This window comes from Oculina patagonica, chromosome 6, assembly GCF_052425735.1.
Source record: "Oculina patagonica isolate OP01 chromosome 6, crgOcupat, whole genome shotgun sequence".
Lineage (NCBI taxonomy): Eukaryota > Metazoa > Cnidaria > Anthozoa > Scleractinia > Oculinidae > Oculina > Oculina patagonica.
In genome coordinates this window covers 34,869,308-34,888,030 of record NC_135763.1, presented here as the reverse complement: position 1 = coordinate 34,888,030, position 18,723 = coordinate 34,869,308, and the positions used below count along the sequence as shown (strand labels likewise).

Here is an 18,723-nt window from a genome sequence, read left to right as displayed (position 1 = left end):
ACAGCCCTTTGACATAGACGAGGCAAGATCATGCTGGGAGGTTCTGGGGGCATGCCGTCCAGAAAATTCGGAGAACTAGACTCTCCGAAACTCTTTCTTAAACATTTTTCGTATTTCTTGAACAAAAAATCTTGTTCATCTTGGGATTATTTTCCCAACTTAGCATATTTATGTTTCTAATTTTAAGTTAAAATCAAGGCAAGTGCCTCGTCTTGTCTCTTGCTAGTTACGGCCCTACATATCAGGCGATATTCCGTGCGATATCCAGGATAACTTGTAGACACTGCACGCGCTTGTAAACCCTTGACCTACGAGAGGACAGACTGACAACGGTGACGTCAGTTCATGACCCATAGCATGTGGCTACTTTGCCTGATCGGCTATATGGCCTTGACACATTAATAAAGTTTATCATCATCATCATCATCTGTTTAGCTCTGCTTTCTATTGGTCATTCAAGATACGATGCCAAAATTATTCATACACAGTTACCATTTACGCCTTCTCAGGGGCCTTTTTGATTCTACGCTTCCAGTAAAGGATATATATTGTGAAAGGGTGTAGAAACCAGCCGCAGCTGAGAAGAGCTTTGAGGATTTTGTTGCCGGGTAGATAAATTCAGGTGAGTGTTTAACGCCCACAAACATCAGTAGCAGAGAGATGGCCCGGGTATGCGACTGTGTTGAATATAAAAGATAGAGGTAACCACGTTAATGGCGACCACCAACACCGAGGCGTATTAAAGGACTTGTAAGAGAACTGAAAATGATTGCCCGAGCTTTCAAAGCTCACTCTCGGGAAAGTTGCGTGCCTAAAATAAAAATGGATGTATGGAATTATAGTTATTTAATTCTTGGTCGTACAAACTTGTCAAAAACAGTTATCCGGTGATTTGTTTTTTATTATTTTAGTTTCTTTATTATTTCTCAGTTGAAATAATATCCTTGCAATTCTAGGTTTCGCGCTCGCTTGTATCACTTTTAGACTTTGCTTTAAAAGCCTTTCCCTGTATAAACTAGCCTGAAGCAAAACAGTAAGGCTTTTAGTAATATTAATTCTAGTTGTTTTGTTCCTGTGCCGGACTAAACGTAACTGCCTTTTTAAAAGAAACAAATAAATTTAGAGCCTGAGTTTCCAACAGTAAAACACGTTGTACACGCTACCAAATTTTAACACAAAATTATTTATTTTGCCATCTTTATATGTTTGGTTTTCAAACTGCTGAGCCAATTAGAAATCTACTTGTTATGGTAACGGAATTTCCCTTACATACATCCTTGTTCATCTTTGAACTTTTATTGTTTACAAAACAGCTTTATCGTGTTGTCAGCTTGACTTTCGAATTCTGATGTTTTCATGAGTGAAGCTGTAACAGCTGTAATATGATGGGAATGCGAAAAACAAACATGGCGAAAACGGAGAAAGAACGTAGAATATTTTATTGCAGGAAAAGATACAATTTTCTCGATAAAATTGTCATAATTGAAAGAAAATTATTAATCAACCTTTTTTAGGAGTGAGACATGCTAAGAGCCATCAATTTGTCAGTATCAGGAGCGATAATCCTGGACCTCGATTATGGCTCTTGTCAGTATACATAGACTTTCTCTTTTTCTTCGCAGAGAGAACAATAGCATTTTTCTGCACATAATCCGATGTCATGACATGCCTTGACATCAGATTATGGGCAGAAAATTGCAATTGTTCTTTGCGTAAAAAATACGAATTGCAGCTGTTATATGATGACTGCAAAACTGTAGTACTTTAGAGCAAACCTTCATTTTTTGTTCGTTTCAATTACAAGTTTTGTTGGAAAATAAGTCTGAAACACTCGTATATGTTTTTAAAAAATTAAGTTTGAGTTGGTGACCTGGCTATATATCGGCTGGCGCATAAATAATTCCGTTGCCATGGCATAAAGTGAGTAGGCATATCCCGGATGTTATTGATTCTCGTACCTCGAGTCTTCGTCCCTTCTGCGCAGGCAGGGAACGAAGACCTTGGGTACGAGGATGGGATGTTACTCTGTCGCTCCGGACTTCAACGCGCACGCGCTAACCAACAGGTCACCGGGTCTACATACCCTAAAATTGCACTGTAATTGCAAACACGATGGTGTCTTGGTGTGTCTGACTGAGAACTCAAAATTTTGTTATTCTTTTACGCGACATTCCACAAGCAAAATATTAGAAAATTCCAATTTCAATCAAAAGTAGAGGCGTAAGGATAAAAGAATAATAATAAATAAAATTTGTCTCATCTGCGTTTATCCTCATTGTCAGTGCTTTTTTTTAAAACTATGAGACTACTTGAAAGAGAGCGTGAATTCAATACTGGCTACGCCAAGCAAACATCAATAAAACGTCTGTTCGTAGCCAACCTCGTCTCTGTTTACAAGTTTATTGTGACCCTTTCGGAACCCACTTTGGTAAACATTTAATAGAGGTTTACTTCATTTTGAAGGAAATTTCATACGTTACAAAAATGGCTTTATTCAAAATAAAATAGCCTCTTAACTTGTTTGTTCCTCAGAAATCACTTGTCAAATTTGTATTTTAATGTCAAAACAAACATGCATATCGTGGCTATCGTAAATACGGTCTATTGAAATAGCTGTTTATCCGACAGGTTGCATACTCCAGCCAAAGTCTAGGAGAGTACCCTTTCTAGCAAATGGTGCTCCTTAGTAACCTATTCGATGTAGCTTGTTTGATGCAAATATTTATATTTGTAGCGGAGATGTGTCTGTTAGCAAATCAAGACTAAGGCAAGAAAAACGTAGGTTTTTCATGAAATTACAAATAATTAACAATTATTCTGCGATATACGTAGGTTGCGACGATTCGTCCGAAATCTTGTAAAGTGCTACATAATTACAGTTTTTCTATCTGCAAAATTGTGTTTCGGTTGACAATTTGTTGAATAATAAAACAATTATCATGCGAAATCGCGCGGAATATCGTCTGATTTTAGCCAACTCGGCCTATGGCCTCGTCGGCTAAGTATCAGGCGATATTCCGCGCGATTTCGCAGGATAATTGTTCAACGTTTATTTGTTTATTTGTTTTCAAAGGCTGTTCACGATGGTGTGTGACTGGTTCAGGTTTATGTTGTCCATTCCCCGCGATGAGCCAATGACGAAAACGGAAAAATTCACTCAGTGGTCCTTCCTGATCGCATTTGTCGTGGGAGGCATTACCTTTCTCGTTGCACCTGAGCTGTGGGCGCTCATTTTACAGGTGGACCTCAAAGGTCGACGTTCTGAGGGGCACATTCGCTTGGTGGGGGTCTCAATGATCGAGATTGGCCTTATTTTTCTGATCGCAGCGCGCTCCAACCACAAGACGTCCCGCCACCAGGAATGTTTGACGAACATTCCTGGTCGTCTGGTGTATGTTAATGGCATGTTGCTGATGATGATCTTAAGAAACATGCTGCCACTCTCCTTCGCCCTGCTCGTTATGGTCCTCGATACATCCCTCGCTCTCATCACCCTAGTGATTTGGTGCCGGGATACAGAGGGAGCCTCAGTGGCCACTTTCTTCAGTGAAATCTTCGCACCCATTTTGCAGTGCCACGGGCCCAAAGCAGGCGGGTCTATCTTGGTCATCTTCTGCCTCGGCGTTATCCAGTTTGTTTTCTGGCTTGTGTTGGCTATAAGGCCTGATTTTGCTCAGAGCATATTCCACTTGGATCCGTTCCAAGGCTATTCAGGCGGATTTCTGGCCGCCTACTTTTTTGTTGTTTCTGTACATAGCTTATACCACGTAGTTGGTGCCAGTAATGTCAACCGCTGCTTGAGTTTCGCCTTCATCTTTTACCGAATCGTGTTGAATGTCCCTGTGTTCATTATTTTGTTTCTTGTTGATCAGATCGAGAGAAATCTCTTCATCTTTTTGATGAGCTTTGATGTGTCAATTGCCGTTATTATATTCATCTTCCTAATTCTGGAAAAGCGAAATGAAAATAATTCGAGCGAAGAGATGGAAAAGTTAAATGATAAGTAAAAATCATTTGTAGTTCTTTATCAAAGGGAGAATTTTGGAGGGTTAATAACGAAGACTGTGAAAAACGTGGGATATAACTGCTGACATCAAGCGGTATACAGTGATTAGAAAATAAGGAGCAAGGAGTGGGAAGTATGATATTATGTTATCATATTCTCTTGATATTTAAGGTCTGTCCATGCAGAAAATGTATGACATTGCTCAAGCTGATGAAACCTGATCTGCTTCAACCAACCCATCTTTCTATAAAGCATATGAGAAGAATAAAACCTTTTGATTGTGCCAAATAGAGTACAATGTATATCTAGTAGATACTCTGGAAAATGTTTGTATAGTTATTTGCAACATTACTAACAGTAATAAACGACTTTTAATCTGAAATGTAGCCATTCCAAACATTTTGATGATAAAAACTGCCCATGAGGAACAGTTGTTTGTTTTCTCAGGAGGACAAAACGAAGCTGTTCCGCCCTGGTTCCACAGAAAAGCTGTTCTTCATTCACTTTCCAGCTGGCTGAGAAAAAAATTTAACCCATCTGGCTGGCCGTGTTTTTTTGTAATCAGCAGTTTTCTTGCTTTCTAAAGTATAACAATGCACAATTTCACAAAAATTTAATGACTGGTTCGTTAGAAATCGTGCGTTTTCTCGGCCAGCTGGGAAGTGCATGAAGAACACCTTTTCTGTGGAACAGCTCCGTTTTGTCCTCCTGTTTTCTTACAATCATAAAATACAATAGATGTGTTGAAAGAAATTTGAGGAGTTGTAAAGTAACTTAACAGTAATTTAACTTGAAATAGTCTGCATTCATCTAGTCAATGCTCATGCTTAGTGGCCGTAGGGAATTTAGTATATTATAGAGTCTATGTAGAGAGAAGTTGAATCTGTTAAGCAAAGCAGCTGAGTTGACACGGCATCACAACACAACTTCACTTACCTTGGCGAAAACTGCGAAAAATATTCGAAATAAGCGAAGGCAAAGGAACAAAGAAAGCACACACGAAAGCACAGTCGAAAACACTGATGGATTACCAGCTCTGAGCCTGTTATCTTTTCACCGCTGTTGTTAATTCTGTTAGCGAGAAAGAAAAATACTCATCATACAACTTTCGGGAGCTTTCCACGAACGGCCACTATTTTATCGATGTTGGGTTGCGTACTAAAATCCTACCGCCCTGGATAAAACCCTGTTATGCTTTCCATGTTATTTTCGGTATTATTTTAACTTCGGATACACGTTTCGGCCATTTCTTCAAGCAAAACAAGTTTGAACGATTCCAAAATCGACGCCATATTGTTTTGCATGGGATCGAGGCCATGTGTCAGCCAGCCACACCAAGATGGCGTCCAAAGCTCAAAACCACTCAGCTTCAGCGGTACCCACGTGACTGAGTTCGGAAAAACGACGCGATTAGTATGCGTTCTCCTTCGTCGAACGCAATTAAACGGTCAACAAATCAGTTCAATCGATAAAAGATGAAAGGAAAGTCTGCATTCAAGCCTAGTGGCCCATCAGGCCCGACCTTATCCCGGTTTCGGTAGCATGAAGCGACTAGGAGTATTTCTACCTTTCCATGGATGGGATGTAAAATGTAAAAAAAAAAAGGTCAATATTGTTTATAGTAGTCATACACTTAGCTTCATATCTCTTCAAGATAGCGAGTTTACAAGCATGCAACTGAAACAGAGGAAACACATATTCTAAATGAACTTAACAAAGTTAAAAATTCCAACTAGCTGGAGGCAGACCAGTTGGCTATTGAAGCTTATGGATGCTAGTACATTGCAGCGTTACCCCCAGCATTAGTTCGCCGGTACCCGGCGCACTAACCATTAGGCCACCGCGCCTCCCACAAAGTTTTATCGATATTCCATATTCCATGTTAAATAGAACAGCCACTGAGTCATGTTAAAACGATGAGACTGCTCGCTATCTGTTTCGGCCAATAGAAACCTCAAACTCGTAGGCCATATCAGCAGGGTCGTAACCAGCCCTTTGGCATAGACGAGGCAAGATCTTGCTGGGCGGTTCTGGGGGCATGCCCTCCAGAAAATTCGGAGAACTAAAATCTCTGAAACTCATTCTTAAACATTTTTCATAAGGTATTTCTTAAACACCAAATCTTGTTCACTTGGGGATTATTTTCCCAACTAAGCCTATGCTTGGTTTTAATTTTAGGTCAAAATCAAGGGAAGTGCCTCGTCTTGCCTCTTGCTAGTTACGGCCCTGCATATCAGGCGATATTCCGTGCGATATCCAGGATAACTTCTAAACACTGCACGCGCTTGTAAACTCGTGATCTTCGAGTGGACAGACACAAAGGTGACGTCAGTTCATGGCCCACAGCGTGTGGCTACTTTGCCTGATCGACACCAGTTTAGCTCTGTTTTCTATTGGTCATTCAAGATGTCAAAGTTATTTATACACAGTTTACCATTTGAATGCCAAATCAGCCGTCACTCTGAGAATTTCCACCTACGTGAATGTCATTACGAGCCACGCAGACATACAACAGTTAACGCCTTCTTAGGGGCCTTTTTCGATTCTACGCTTCCAGTAAAGGACATATATTGTCAAAGGGTGTAGAAACCAGACGCAGCTGAGAAGGGCTTGAGGATTTTGTTGCTGGATAGATACATTCAGGTGAGTGTTTAACGCCCACAAACATCAATAGCAGAAAGATGGCCCGGGTATGCGACTGTGTTGAATAAGAAGATAGAGGCAACCACGTTAATGGCGTCCACCAACACCGAGGCGTATTAAAGGACTTGTAAGAGAACTGAAAATAATTGTCTGAGCTTTCAAAGCTCACACTCAGGAAAGTTGCGTGCCTTAAATAATCAAAGGGCACTTAGAGCCAGCTCATTCTTCTGCCTTTTTCGGGGGGGGGGGGGGTAGGGTTTGGGAGTGGTGGTGGGTAATGAAAATGTACTGGTACAGTAAGTCAAGTACAGTCCCTTGTAAAGTCAAAATCCGATACGCATGTGAAAAGAAATGAAATCACAATTTCACATCTTCTTAAAATGGTGCAACGTGAATCAAGTTGCCCAGCTGTTTAGACCTAAGGGACCCTAAACGTATTTTCACGTATTTTAACACGCGCTGACACAAGCGATCAAGTCCATTGAGGCAGCCGGAAGTAATTTTACATGGCCCCATTCCCCGCTACGTAAATGTCCACAAGCAGTTATTTAAAAAAGAAATAGTATTTCGTTTCCGGATCGCGGAACGATAAGCAAAATAAAAATATAAATGATAAGAAGAGAAGATCCTAGGTCGAGAATCAGTATTACGCGGGGAGGAATTGCGAAACAGTGGAGTTTTTGCATGCATGCACATTCCTTTACCCTTCTGTGCCAGCAAACACACGAGACATCCGAAGACATCCAGTCTTGTTTGCTCTTCTTAGCGCTATTATTGATGGAAAATGTACAAAGTCAACAACAACATAGACAGAAAAGCTAGAATATTTACATAACAATTAAACACGGAAAGGGCTTTCACAATATTTTTCACCAATAAATCGCTTTAATCGATCTTAGAAGGATCGCAGTCGTTTGGTATTTCTATTGTGTAATTAAACTGCAAAGCTTTTCGTCTTCTTGACAAATATAATTTCGTTATTTGAAGAACATGTTTTTACTGCTAAAACGTGTGGACATTGTGGTTACGAGCTTTCTTCTGGCTGGATAGTGTGTAAATAGTTCACATCTTCCACGAAGCTCAGATACACATGTGAAAACCTGTCAGCACGCATCTACCGGGCAGTGACAATCATTGTTCATGGATTGAGCAGCGAATGAAATTTGAGAGAAAGATGCGCACGAACACGTCGTGTTAAACGGATGACGTGAGTCACGGGAAATGAGATGACGTGACAAGAGACAAAAACGTGCTGCTCGGATATCGTGTTTTTATCAGTGAGCTTTATAAACGTTAATTAGAACACGTTATATGGCAAGCGTCACTCCATATTGAGATTTCTTCATGGAACTTATTTTTGACTTTTACTAACGGGAGAGGGGTAGTGTATTAAATTTACTTCCGGTTGCCTGGCGGGACTTCATTGCGTGTAACAGCGCACGTTAAAATGAACCTTGATTACGTGTCAGCACATGATAAAATGAACCCCCAGGTTGTCAACATTTCGACTTTTTGATACACGTTTCCCTTTTTAAAAGTTCCGAAATTGTGTTTTGATGTGAATTTATTTATTAAACTATAAAAGGATTTCGTTTCTTTTCACATTAGGGGGGAGGGGTAGCATGTAAAATTACTTCCGTTCTACAACTTCCGTCCACACATTTTTTGTCCACACATTTTTTGCCCACGCGCTGGACGACAACCGCTTCCGTCCACATCTGATCCACTATAATACTCATTCTTTTAGAAAGAGCTAAAAAATAGATATTTGATACTAATTTTGCCACGTGCGCAGATCGTGCATTTCTAAAAAAGAGAGTTGACGTAATTTTATTTTTGGTTCATTGTGCACGAACAGAAATGCGTGCAGGGTCGCGTGCGGGTGAACATCAGCTGCGTCACGTCACCAGCTAAAACCAACTCTGCTTCAAACGTACCAAAAAATTCCATTGAATATTTTATTTTTTAGATCGCTCTTTATACTTTCTCTTGGACGTAGACAGATTGGGGTCAGGGTCGAAGACATGTTGAGGGGTCTTAGAAAAGAAAAAAATGAAAATTTACATTTGATAAATTTTTGTAATAACGATGCGTGCGGGTCGTGCATTACTACAATTAAGAGAGTTGACGTAGCTTTATCTTTGGTTCATTGTAGACAGTTCCGAAATTGTGATTTCATCTAAATTTATTTATTACCCTATACAAGGATTTCATTTCTTTTCACATTTGCATCTGAGCTTTATTGAAGTTATTTTTGACGTTACTAAGGGGGGAAGGGTAGCATGTAAAATTACTTCCGTTCTACAACTTCCGTCCACACAATTTTGGTACACGCACACGCGTGCAAAACAACTTCCGTCAACATCTGTATGACTCTAATACCTCATTCTTGAGAATGAGCTAAAAATGGATGTATGGAATTATATTTATTTAATTCTTGGTCGTACAATCTTTAAAAAACAATAATCCGGTGATTTGTTTTTCATTATTTATTTTCTTTATTATTGATTATTTGACATCTGAAATAATATCCGTGAAATACTATGTTGCTCGCTCACTTGTAGTGCTTTTAGACTTTTATGTTTAAAAAGCCTTGCCTTTTAAAATCTAGCCTGAAGCAAAACAGTAAGGCTTTTAGTAATTCTAATTGTTTTGTTCCTGTGCCGGAATTAACGTAACTGCCTTTTTAAAAGAAACAAATAAATTTAGAGCCTGAGTTTTCAACAGTAAAACAAGTTGTACACGCAACTAAATTTTAACACAAGATTATTTATTTTGCCATCTTTATATGTTTGTTTTTCAAACTGCTTCGCCAATTAGTATTCTACTTGTTATGGTAACGTAATTTCCCTGAGAATTTACATACATACTCGTTCATCTTTGCACTTTTATTGTTTACAAAACAGCTTTATCGTGTATCAGCTTGGCTTGCGAAATTCTCGAGTGAAGCTGTGATATGACGGGAATGCGTCCCTAATGCGTCCTTCGTCCCTGGGAACGAGGTTGTAAGAGGCTATGTTCAGTTATGAAAGACCCGGTGGCTATCGTAAATAAGGTGTATTGAAATACGGAACCTCGATATAAGGCGAAGGGCCTTGTTCGCTATATCGAGGTTCTTTTCCATAGATTTTACTATTACTGGGACGAAAAATATCGTTCGTTATATCGAGGACTTCGTTATATAGAGGTTCGTTAAATCGAGGTTCCACTGTAGCTGTTTTGGCATACTCCAGCCAAAGTCTAGGAGAGTGCCCTTTCTAGCAAATGGTGCTCCTCAGTAACATATTCGATGTCGCTTGTTTGATGCAAATATTTATATTTGTAGTGGAGATGTGCCTGTTAGCAAATCAAGACTAAGGCAAGAAAAACTTAGGTTTTTCATGAAATTACAAATATCAGCGTATATTTAATTGTTAATTTGTTTTCAAGGGCTGTTCACGATGGTGTGTGACTGGTTCAGGTTTATGTTGTCCATTCCCCGCGATGAGCCAATGACGAAAACGGAAAAATTCACTCAATGGTCCTGCCTGATTGCATTTGTAGTGGGAGGCATTACCTTTCTCGTTGCACCTCAGCTGTGGGCGCTCATTTTACAGGTGGACCTTGAGGGCCGTTCTGAGGGGTACATTCGCTTGGCGGGGGTCGCAATGATCGAGATTGGCCTTATTTTCCTGATCGCAGCGCGCTCCAACCACAAGACGTCCCGCCACCAGGAATGTTTGACGAACATTCCTGGTCGTCTGGTGTATGTTAATGGCATGTTGCTGATGATGATCTTAAGAAACATGCTGCCACTCTCCTTCGCCCTGCTCTTTATGGTCCTCGATACATCCGTCGCTCTCATCACCCTAGTGATTTGGTGCCGGGATACCGAAGGAGCCTCATTGGCCACTTTGTTCAGTGAAATCTTCGCACCTATTTTGCAGTGCCGCGGGCCCAAAGCCGGCGGGTCTATCTTGGTCCTCTTCTGCCTCGGCGTTATCCAGTTTGTTTTCTGGATTGTGTTGGCTATAAGGCCTGATTTTGCTCAGAGCATATTCCACTTGGATCCGTTCCATGGCTATTCAGGCGGATACTTGGCCGCCTACTTTTTCGTGGTTTCTGTGCATAGCTTATACCAAGTAGTTGGTGCCAGTAATGTCAACTGCTGCTTGAGTTTCGCCTTCATCTTTTACCGAATCGTGTTGAATGTCCCTGTGTTCATTATTTTGTTTCTCGTTGATCAGATCGAGAGAAATCTCTTCATCTTTTTGATGAGCTTTGATGTGTCAATTGCCGTTATTATATTTATCTCCCTTATTCCGGAAAAGCGAAATGAAAATAGTTCTAGCGAAGAGATGGAAAAGTTAAATGATAAGTAGGAATCATTTGTGGTTATTAAACAAAGGGAGAACATTGGAGGGTTAATAGCGAAGACTGTGAATAACGTGGGATATCATAACCGGGGAGGGGGGGGGGGGGGAGGTCTCCCATACTTGTCGTCAAGGTCTCATTTAGTCTTGCACATTAAGATTTATGACAATGCTTTTAAAATCTATTTTTAGGTGAAAGCATTCGATGATAATGTTAAAAACTCACTGTAACTCTCATTTGTGTGCGTTTCAAAATAACGTTTTTAAAGTTTAAAAAAGCTCAAGGCAAGCCCCGGGGTATTATATAAACTACTGTTCTTCAAGCTAAGCTTTAACTTTTGAACAAAACACAAGCAGTATAAACATGATAAAATAATTCATGTTGTTCAAAACCTAACGTTTCGTATGCTACAACAAACATCTCAAAAGTGACCGTTAAAATAGCACAATAACAACGAAATATAAATGTTTTTAGAGTCTGGTATCGGGATTAAGGGCTAGGCACTACAGTCTAACCACTGCCTTTGCATTCACATCAGGGGGGGGGGGGGGGGGGAAGAAACTCGACTTTGTTACACGACTGAAAAAGGGGTCATAACGGTGCCGGGGAACCGAATGTGCGCAGTAGCTATCGAATGGTTGCTAAGGGCACAGTGAATAGCTTGACAAAGTCATTGTCTAGTTCGCATGTCCACAGGCGGCCCAAGCTCTCTATCAGATTACCTTTGGACGTGACTCTTGCTTACGAGCGGTGTTGTGTTACAAAGATTCGATTTATAAGGGTTTGTATGGGAAACAACGGTTTTGCTTTAAAAGTAAAATATTTATTTTAGCAGTGGACACCTAAATAACGATAACTCGCCGAAAACGCGTTGTATCGACCTGAGAATCTGGCAGACAACAAAGAATAAAACAACGAATCAGAGTAAGTTAACTTTGTTCACAAAATATTTATTTTTTTACTTTTAAAGCAAAACCGTTGTTTCTCATACAAACCCTTATAAATCGAATCTTTGTAACACAACACCGCTCGTAAACAAGAGTCACGTCCAAAGGTAATCTGATAGAGAGCTTTGGGCGCCTGTGGCATGTCTTGGTCTTGACCGTGCACAAAACACAATAGCTATTTGCATTTTGTTTGTTCTTTTGAAGTTTGCCGGACATCTCAACAACAAACAGTGATAACGGTGTCAAGTCTGGCAAAAGTAGGGCTTGCGAATTATACCAATTAAAAATAACTCCAATGATTCTGAAATGATTTAACATTTTTTGGTTGTTAAATGTCAACCGTGACCAATTTTTCGCTTGGTATTCCACGCCGCCAAAACACTCTCAGTGACGTGAAACATCAAACGCAAACACCGCCACTACGGTATTCGCATTTTACACGCAAAATTTCTAACAGCCCTGCTTCAGTAGGGATAATAAGTGTGGAATATTCGCTGCAGACGTGCTCTGGATTGACCGAAAACTTCACTCGACAAATCAATGAATAAATAAATATTAGAACGCGACATATTCAAGGCCAAGGTTAGTCGGACGAGGTCTTTCACGAAGGATCCTAACATCAGTTAAATGCTTCTGGATCACGCTTTGAGCAATATAAGTCCTAGGTTTACGATAGCATGTATCAACAATACCGAATCATCCACCAACAGGAACATGCCGCCGCACGAAGCGTTCCAACTCTTTTATTACCTGCCATGTGACGCTTTTAGTGCAGATCGTGCAGTTTTTCATACTGCACGATTTTGTTTCGCGTCACATTATCTTCGTGTCACGTCATCGGTTTTTCATCTTTTTGAGTCGTGCAGAAACGCGCATCTTTCTCTCAAATTCTATTCGCTACTCAAAATAACGCTATATACGTGCTGACAGAAAAGTAAACATATTCACAAAACAAATTTACCTAATGCTAAAAAGGATCAAAGGTTACACTTAAATATTTTTGTGATGAAATAGAATTCGCGCTATGAAGTCTGAGAGCACGAACCATCAGTGACGCAATTCTCATGGAAAATAAAAGATTTAAAGGCAAATAAAGTGAGATTGTGACATTACTGACAGCAGCTATGAGCTACATGTAGTTACTCTTTTATTATGCTCGCCATGTGACGTGTTTTAGTTAACACCACATCCACAGCACGTTTTTGTTTCGCGTCACGTCACCTCGTGTCACGTCATCCGTTTTTCATCTTTTTGAGTCGAGCAGAAACACAAAGTGCTCGGGCGTATCTTTCTCTCAAATTTTATCCGCTGCTCAAAAATAACGCTATACGTCCTGACAGAAAAGTAAATATATTCACAAAACAAATTTACTTAATGCTAAAAAGGATCAAAGGTAATACACTAACCAGTAAATATTTTGGTGGTGAAAACTGAATAGCGCTACGACACCTGAGAGCACGAACCATCAATGACGCAACTCATGTGGAAAAATAAAACATTCGAACGCAAATGAAGTGAGATTGCATTACTTTTTTTGGACACTTATTAAAGAAAATATGCGAAGGTCGGCACTTCATCGAATTACCATGAGGCTTTTGATTCGTTTTTATAAACATGGATATAGCATTGCATTTCGTTGCGTTATTAAAGAACATCCACCGCTTCCTGTTCAATCAATCAAATCATGATTCTACAACACTCCAGAAAGCTAAGTTTGAAAGAAGTCTTTAATAATAAAATAATAATAATAATAATAATAATAATAATAATAATAATAATAATAATAATAATAAATGTATTGAGTAGAAAACACAATTACTCGCATCCCAGTAGTTTATTACATTGTGGCTGTACTTACGTCAGTCTACTGAAACAAGTATGATAATTGGGTCATTATACGTCTTTTACGTGCTGTTCTACTGGTCATGAATTTACGTGCTGTTCTACTGGTCATGAATTTACGTGCTGTTCCACTCGTCATAGGTTTACGTGCTGTGTCACTCGTCATAGGTTTACGTGCTGTTCCACTGGTCATGGACGCGGTTTATGTCACTGCTTTATCGCTAACTATTGGCTAACAAAACTAATGACGTATCAAAATCACCGTATCTAAGCATATGTTTCAGTCAACAACCAAACACTTCATCGTTTTAGTTGAAAATGGCGTTTCACGAGGTGTTGCCTGCAGCTGCAGCTCTTTGTTTTCCTGAGAGCGTTTGTGGAAAGGATGAAAGAGTGCAAGTAAAACCAACGACTTCCCCTCCATACAAATGGATTTGCTCTCTTTTAATAGAAAGCGCCGATGGTAGAAGGTATGTTGGAAGTGGATTCAAGATCCATCTCCCAGACGTCGATCGTACTGCCATTGTCACAAGCGGTCATTGCACGTACGTGAAAGGAGCATACGCTAACAAGATCACCGTAAAGTTCCCAGGACAAGCAGCGATAGACGTTGGACCTAAAGACCTGTATGCAGCACCAGAATATATCGACTCAGGCAGTGAAGACTACGACTATGGCCTTATTCTCCTTCCATCAGCTGGCAAGTCTGGTGGCTTCGGTTGGTCGGCGATTGTCTCAGATGGACAGCTGAACAACCGTATTGTTACCAACTGTGGGTATCCAGGTGACAAGCCAAGAGGAACCATGTGGATCACAGGAGGCGAAATCACAAGCTACACAGCCAACAGGATTTTCTACATGAATGATACAAAAGGCGGACAGAGTGGGAGCCCTGTGTACACATGGTACGGCGGGTACTGGACCGTTCTTGGTGTTCACAGTTACGGAGGATGTCCTAACTCTGCTCCACGATTTACCGTCCAGATGATTTATCGATTTCTGGAATTTATGAATGGTTTGAAGCTAACATCGTTGAGGTCTGTACAATTCCCCAATGTCTACGTTCGATGTGACGGCGCAGGAGTAACTAAACCGTCAGACTCTGGAGGTGGAGCTGTCAACTGCCAGTACAAACCACCCTCGCTGTGGGAAAGCTTCTACATATACCCTGTGGAAGTCGCTCCTTCGTCGGCTCTCCATAGTATCACGAAAGTGGTGATAGAAAGTGCGCAGTTCAGGAATGTGTTCATCCGCATGGACAGCAAGGATATGAATCAACATGGGGTGCCAGGAGGAGGCCAGGTGAACTGCCAGTATACTCCTCCAAGCACCTGGGAATCGTATTTTCTCAGACAAGAGCCAAATGGCAGCTACTCGTTTCGAAGTGTTCAGTTTCCTCGCTGCTTTATTCGATTAGACGGGCACGGAGTCGAATCATGGTCAGCTAATGGCGGCGGCACAGTCAACTGCCAGTATTATCCTTATATCCACTGGGATCCATCGGCTCCAGCATCAACATGGGAAAGTTTTTACAAAGAAGTTCATTAAACTACAACTGGTGTGTCTCATAAGGACTGTGGCCCGTGGTGACGATTTTATATTAGCATGTGTGAATTTATGCCCTTTAGTTAACATGAACTTTAGGCTTATTGACACTCATAGGTAATCCTAGGTGGCAGGGCTCTTAAAAAGTACTAGCATTGAGTATTCTGATTCACATAAGAAAAAATCAACCAGCTTGCAGTGTTTCTTTTTCAATGATATGAGCTGACCGAGTGCAAGGTACTTAGACACGTACTTATATACTTTTTGATTTAGTATTGTTTTTTTTTTTTACTTTGTCTTGAGGAAATTCATGTCCGTTTAAACTACAACTGGTGTGTCTCATAAGGACTGTGGCCCGTGGTGACGATTTTATATTAGCATGTGTGAATTTATGCCCTTTAGTTAACATGAACTTTAGGCTTATTGACAATCATAGGTAATCCTAGGTGGCAGGGCTCTTAAAAAGTACTAGCATTGAGTATTCTGATTCACATAAGAAAAAATCAACCAGCTTGCAGTGTTTCTTTTTCAATGATATGAGCTGACCGAGTGCAAGGTACTTAGACACAAACTTATATACTTTTTGATTTAGTATTGTTTTTTTTTTACTTTTTACTGGGAAATTCATGTCCGTTTTTGTTATGACTCTTGTGTACATGTAAGATTGAGATAATGTATTACATACTAGATATAATAGCACTTCGGTTAACGGACGTTAATAATTAAAGTGTTAATTATTAATATTTACTGCTTCATGTTTTGGACTAGACAATTTATCCATTTATTTGATCCTAAAAGTTTTGTCATTACTTTCATTGTTGTTGAGTGAAAGTGTTTAGCCTAGTTTTTCCGTAATATATTTAGCCGCATCTAACGTTTTAGCCAACAGTTGTAGTCCTTTTTTGTTTAACAACAAAGCCAGAGCTTGAACATTGTAACTTGTAACTAGCATTGCTCTCTTTGAGCTTAGCTGTCACTCAGTGACCAGTGCCGTAGCAAGGGTAAAATAAGTGTGGGGAGGGGGGGGGGGGGGGGGGGGGGCACGCGAGCGCCGGAGGCTCCAGCCGCTAGGGGAGTCTGGGGGCATGAAAAAAAGATCTGACTATAAATTAATTTTGCAAGAAGGAAAAAAGATATTTGGCAGTAAATTGATAAAGCGTTTGTTAATATACGTGATTTGATGGTTGGCCAGCTGCAGTAAATAAAATAAATTGCAGATATTTGGTTAAGCAGGGCGAATTGTATGAAACAAAAATTGCCAAAAAGGATTAACGAATGGGAGGGGGGGGGGGTGCTTAAGAACAAAACGAACAAATAAATCGGAAGGATTGAAAGAATAGAGCAAACTCGATGGTCAATAGATGAAACTTTACGTGACCAAAGAAGTATTTACTCCCATAGAGTTTGAAACAAAAACGAGACGGTTAACACGCGAAACCGTTCAAGTTGTTTTTCTTTGTTTACACGGGTTGGTAAAAACACGTTCGCAATGGGCTAAGGATAATTTCTTGGCAACCAGTGATATTTTTCTCATGGTGTTCTTGCACGTTTCGCTCGTAGCCGGAAAGAACCCAATTGAAATATTTGAACGTACGACCAAGCAATGTTGAATTAACTTCATTCAGTAAATTACACATACACTGATCGATTTCAACTTTCAGTTCAAGTTTCCATACAGTGCGCTTGGGTCTCCTCTGCTTGCCTTATGCCAAACTTTACCAGCATGATGTAACCAATCAGAAGTGATTTTGCATGCGCACTGTTAACCAATCAGATCCAAGGTCAATACCTAGCGTGATTTGTGCCTCGTGAGGTAACCGTGGATTCTTTTTCTGGCTTATAAAACCTTGCAAAAATATTGACACACTAACTATAAATAAGATTGAGTTAGCGTGTCTTTTGCTGTCTCGTGCAGTTGTCCAGTTTCATTGATGTTCCCGACAAAGATTTTTCGGCGAAGATTCACAAAAGCCATTTTGACTTAAAGGACTCCGATTACTTCCAAGTAGTTTACTCTATTCTGGTACCGTAAAATTCCGGTTATAAGCCCTGGGCTTATACAACTTCGTAAGGGGTTTTGGGTGGGCTTATAAGCGGAGGAGCTTATATCCGGGAGGGCTTATAAGCGGAACAAAAAAAAAACGCTTCGAAACGAGCAACATTTAGCCGTGTTCAGTACTGCCATCCGGCAGAGGGGGCTTATATCCGGGGGGCTTATAATCGGATGTATTTTTTTGTTTCCAGATAGATGGGCCTATAACCGGAGGGGCTTATAACCGGAATTTTACGTTATTCCTGAGAAGTGAAAAACAATGATTTCTACAAAATGTCTAACAGCCCTGCTAGGGGATAACGAGGGTGGATTTTTTTGCTTCATACGTACTCTGAATTGACCGAAACTTCACTTGACAAATCAATGAATAAATAGATATTAAAACGCGCCATATTCAAGGCCAAGCAGTAGGTGGACGCGCCGGATCTCTCACGAAGGATCTTAACATCAGTAAAATACCTCTGGACCAAGCTTTGAGCAATATAAGTCCTACGCTTTTTATATGATCAGTATTACCGAAGCAGTCATCAACATGAACATGCCGCCGCACGAAGCATTCCAACTCTTTCATTACCTTTCATCAGCGACATTTAGCCGAATACTACTGTATTTTATATCATTAGCACTTATTTAATATTACTAGTTTGCACTATAATAGTAGTATAAGAAGCTACAGTTCAGTTTTTTTTTAACTGCAATGGTGATAATAAACATTTATTTTTTATATTTTTTAATGAAAGAAAAATTAAAGAAAGTTCTTTTCTTGCACTCTCCTTTATGAGAACAGCCTTAATTACAGCTTATATTGAGAGCGTTTTCCCGTGACGTCATCAAAATTCTAAATACAAAACTATTGAACCTACAAAGCTGTTCTTTCAGTATATTCCAGACATCAGTTTTACTAATTGCTGGGGAAATTTTTGTGCCAGAAGAGTGCTTTGTTTTGGAGATAAAGCGTTTTGAAATTGGAGACAGCATAACTCAACGTGATCTCAACGGTTACAGAAAACAATATTTGTGCACTTTTAAAATGCTTTTCAGATATGCTTACAAGTTAAAAATGATAATCAAAGCATTCCAAAGTGCAACCATGACTTTGGTAGCAAAATCGTTCATTCTTCTTGCAGACAGTTTTGGCCGCCATATTGGTGTACTAAGGCGGAACACCAATATGGCGACTCAAACAACGCTCTGTAATTTCCGAATTTTGTTGTCCCAATAACTTGGCTGCAATAAGCACTGCTAAGTTAACATTTCAGGAATATATTCCTTTCCACCTACTCCACAATCTCTGAGTTTGTTGATGTTTTTGATACAAGCGAAACGATCTTGAT

General features: G+C 40.0%; 2 protein-coding genes across 3 annotated transcripts; both read left to right on the top strand.

Annotated features, from left to right (window-relative positions):
- The first annotated feature begins 567 nt into the window (after positions 1–567).
- Positions 568–11,050, top strand: LOC144658825 (uncharacterized). 2 transcript variants are annotated; one of them, XM_078519308.1, is made up of 2 exons: positions 568–828; positions 10,079–11,050. In XM_078519308.1, exon 2 carries the CDS (start codon positions 10,090–10,092, stop codon positions 11,008–11,010), a length of 921 nt encoding a protein of 306 aa, XP_078375434.1. In that variant the 5' UTR covers positions 568–828; positions 10,079–10,089; the 3' UTR covers positions 11,011–11,050. The 2 variants fall into 2 exon arrangements, with proteins under 2 accessions (XP_078375434.1, XP_078375433.1); XM_078519307.1 differs by lacking the exon at positions 568–828 and adding an exon at positions 6,251–6,649.
- Positions 3,084–4,028, top strand: LOC144656069 (uncharacterized). Its single transcript, XM_078516288.1, has one exon. The coding sequence runs from the start codon at positions 3,084–3,086 to the stop codon at positions 4,005–4,007; it is 924 nt and encodes a 307-aa protein (XP_078372414.1). The 3' UTR covers positions 4,008–4,028.
- Positions 11,051–18,723: the final 7,673 nt, after the last annotated feature.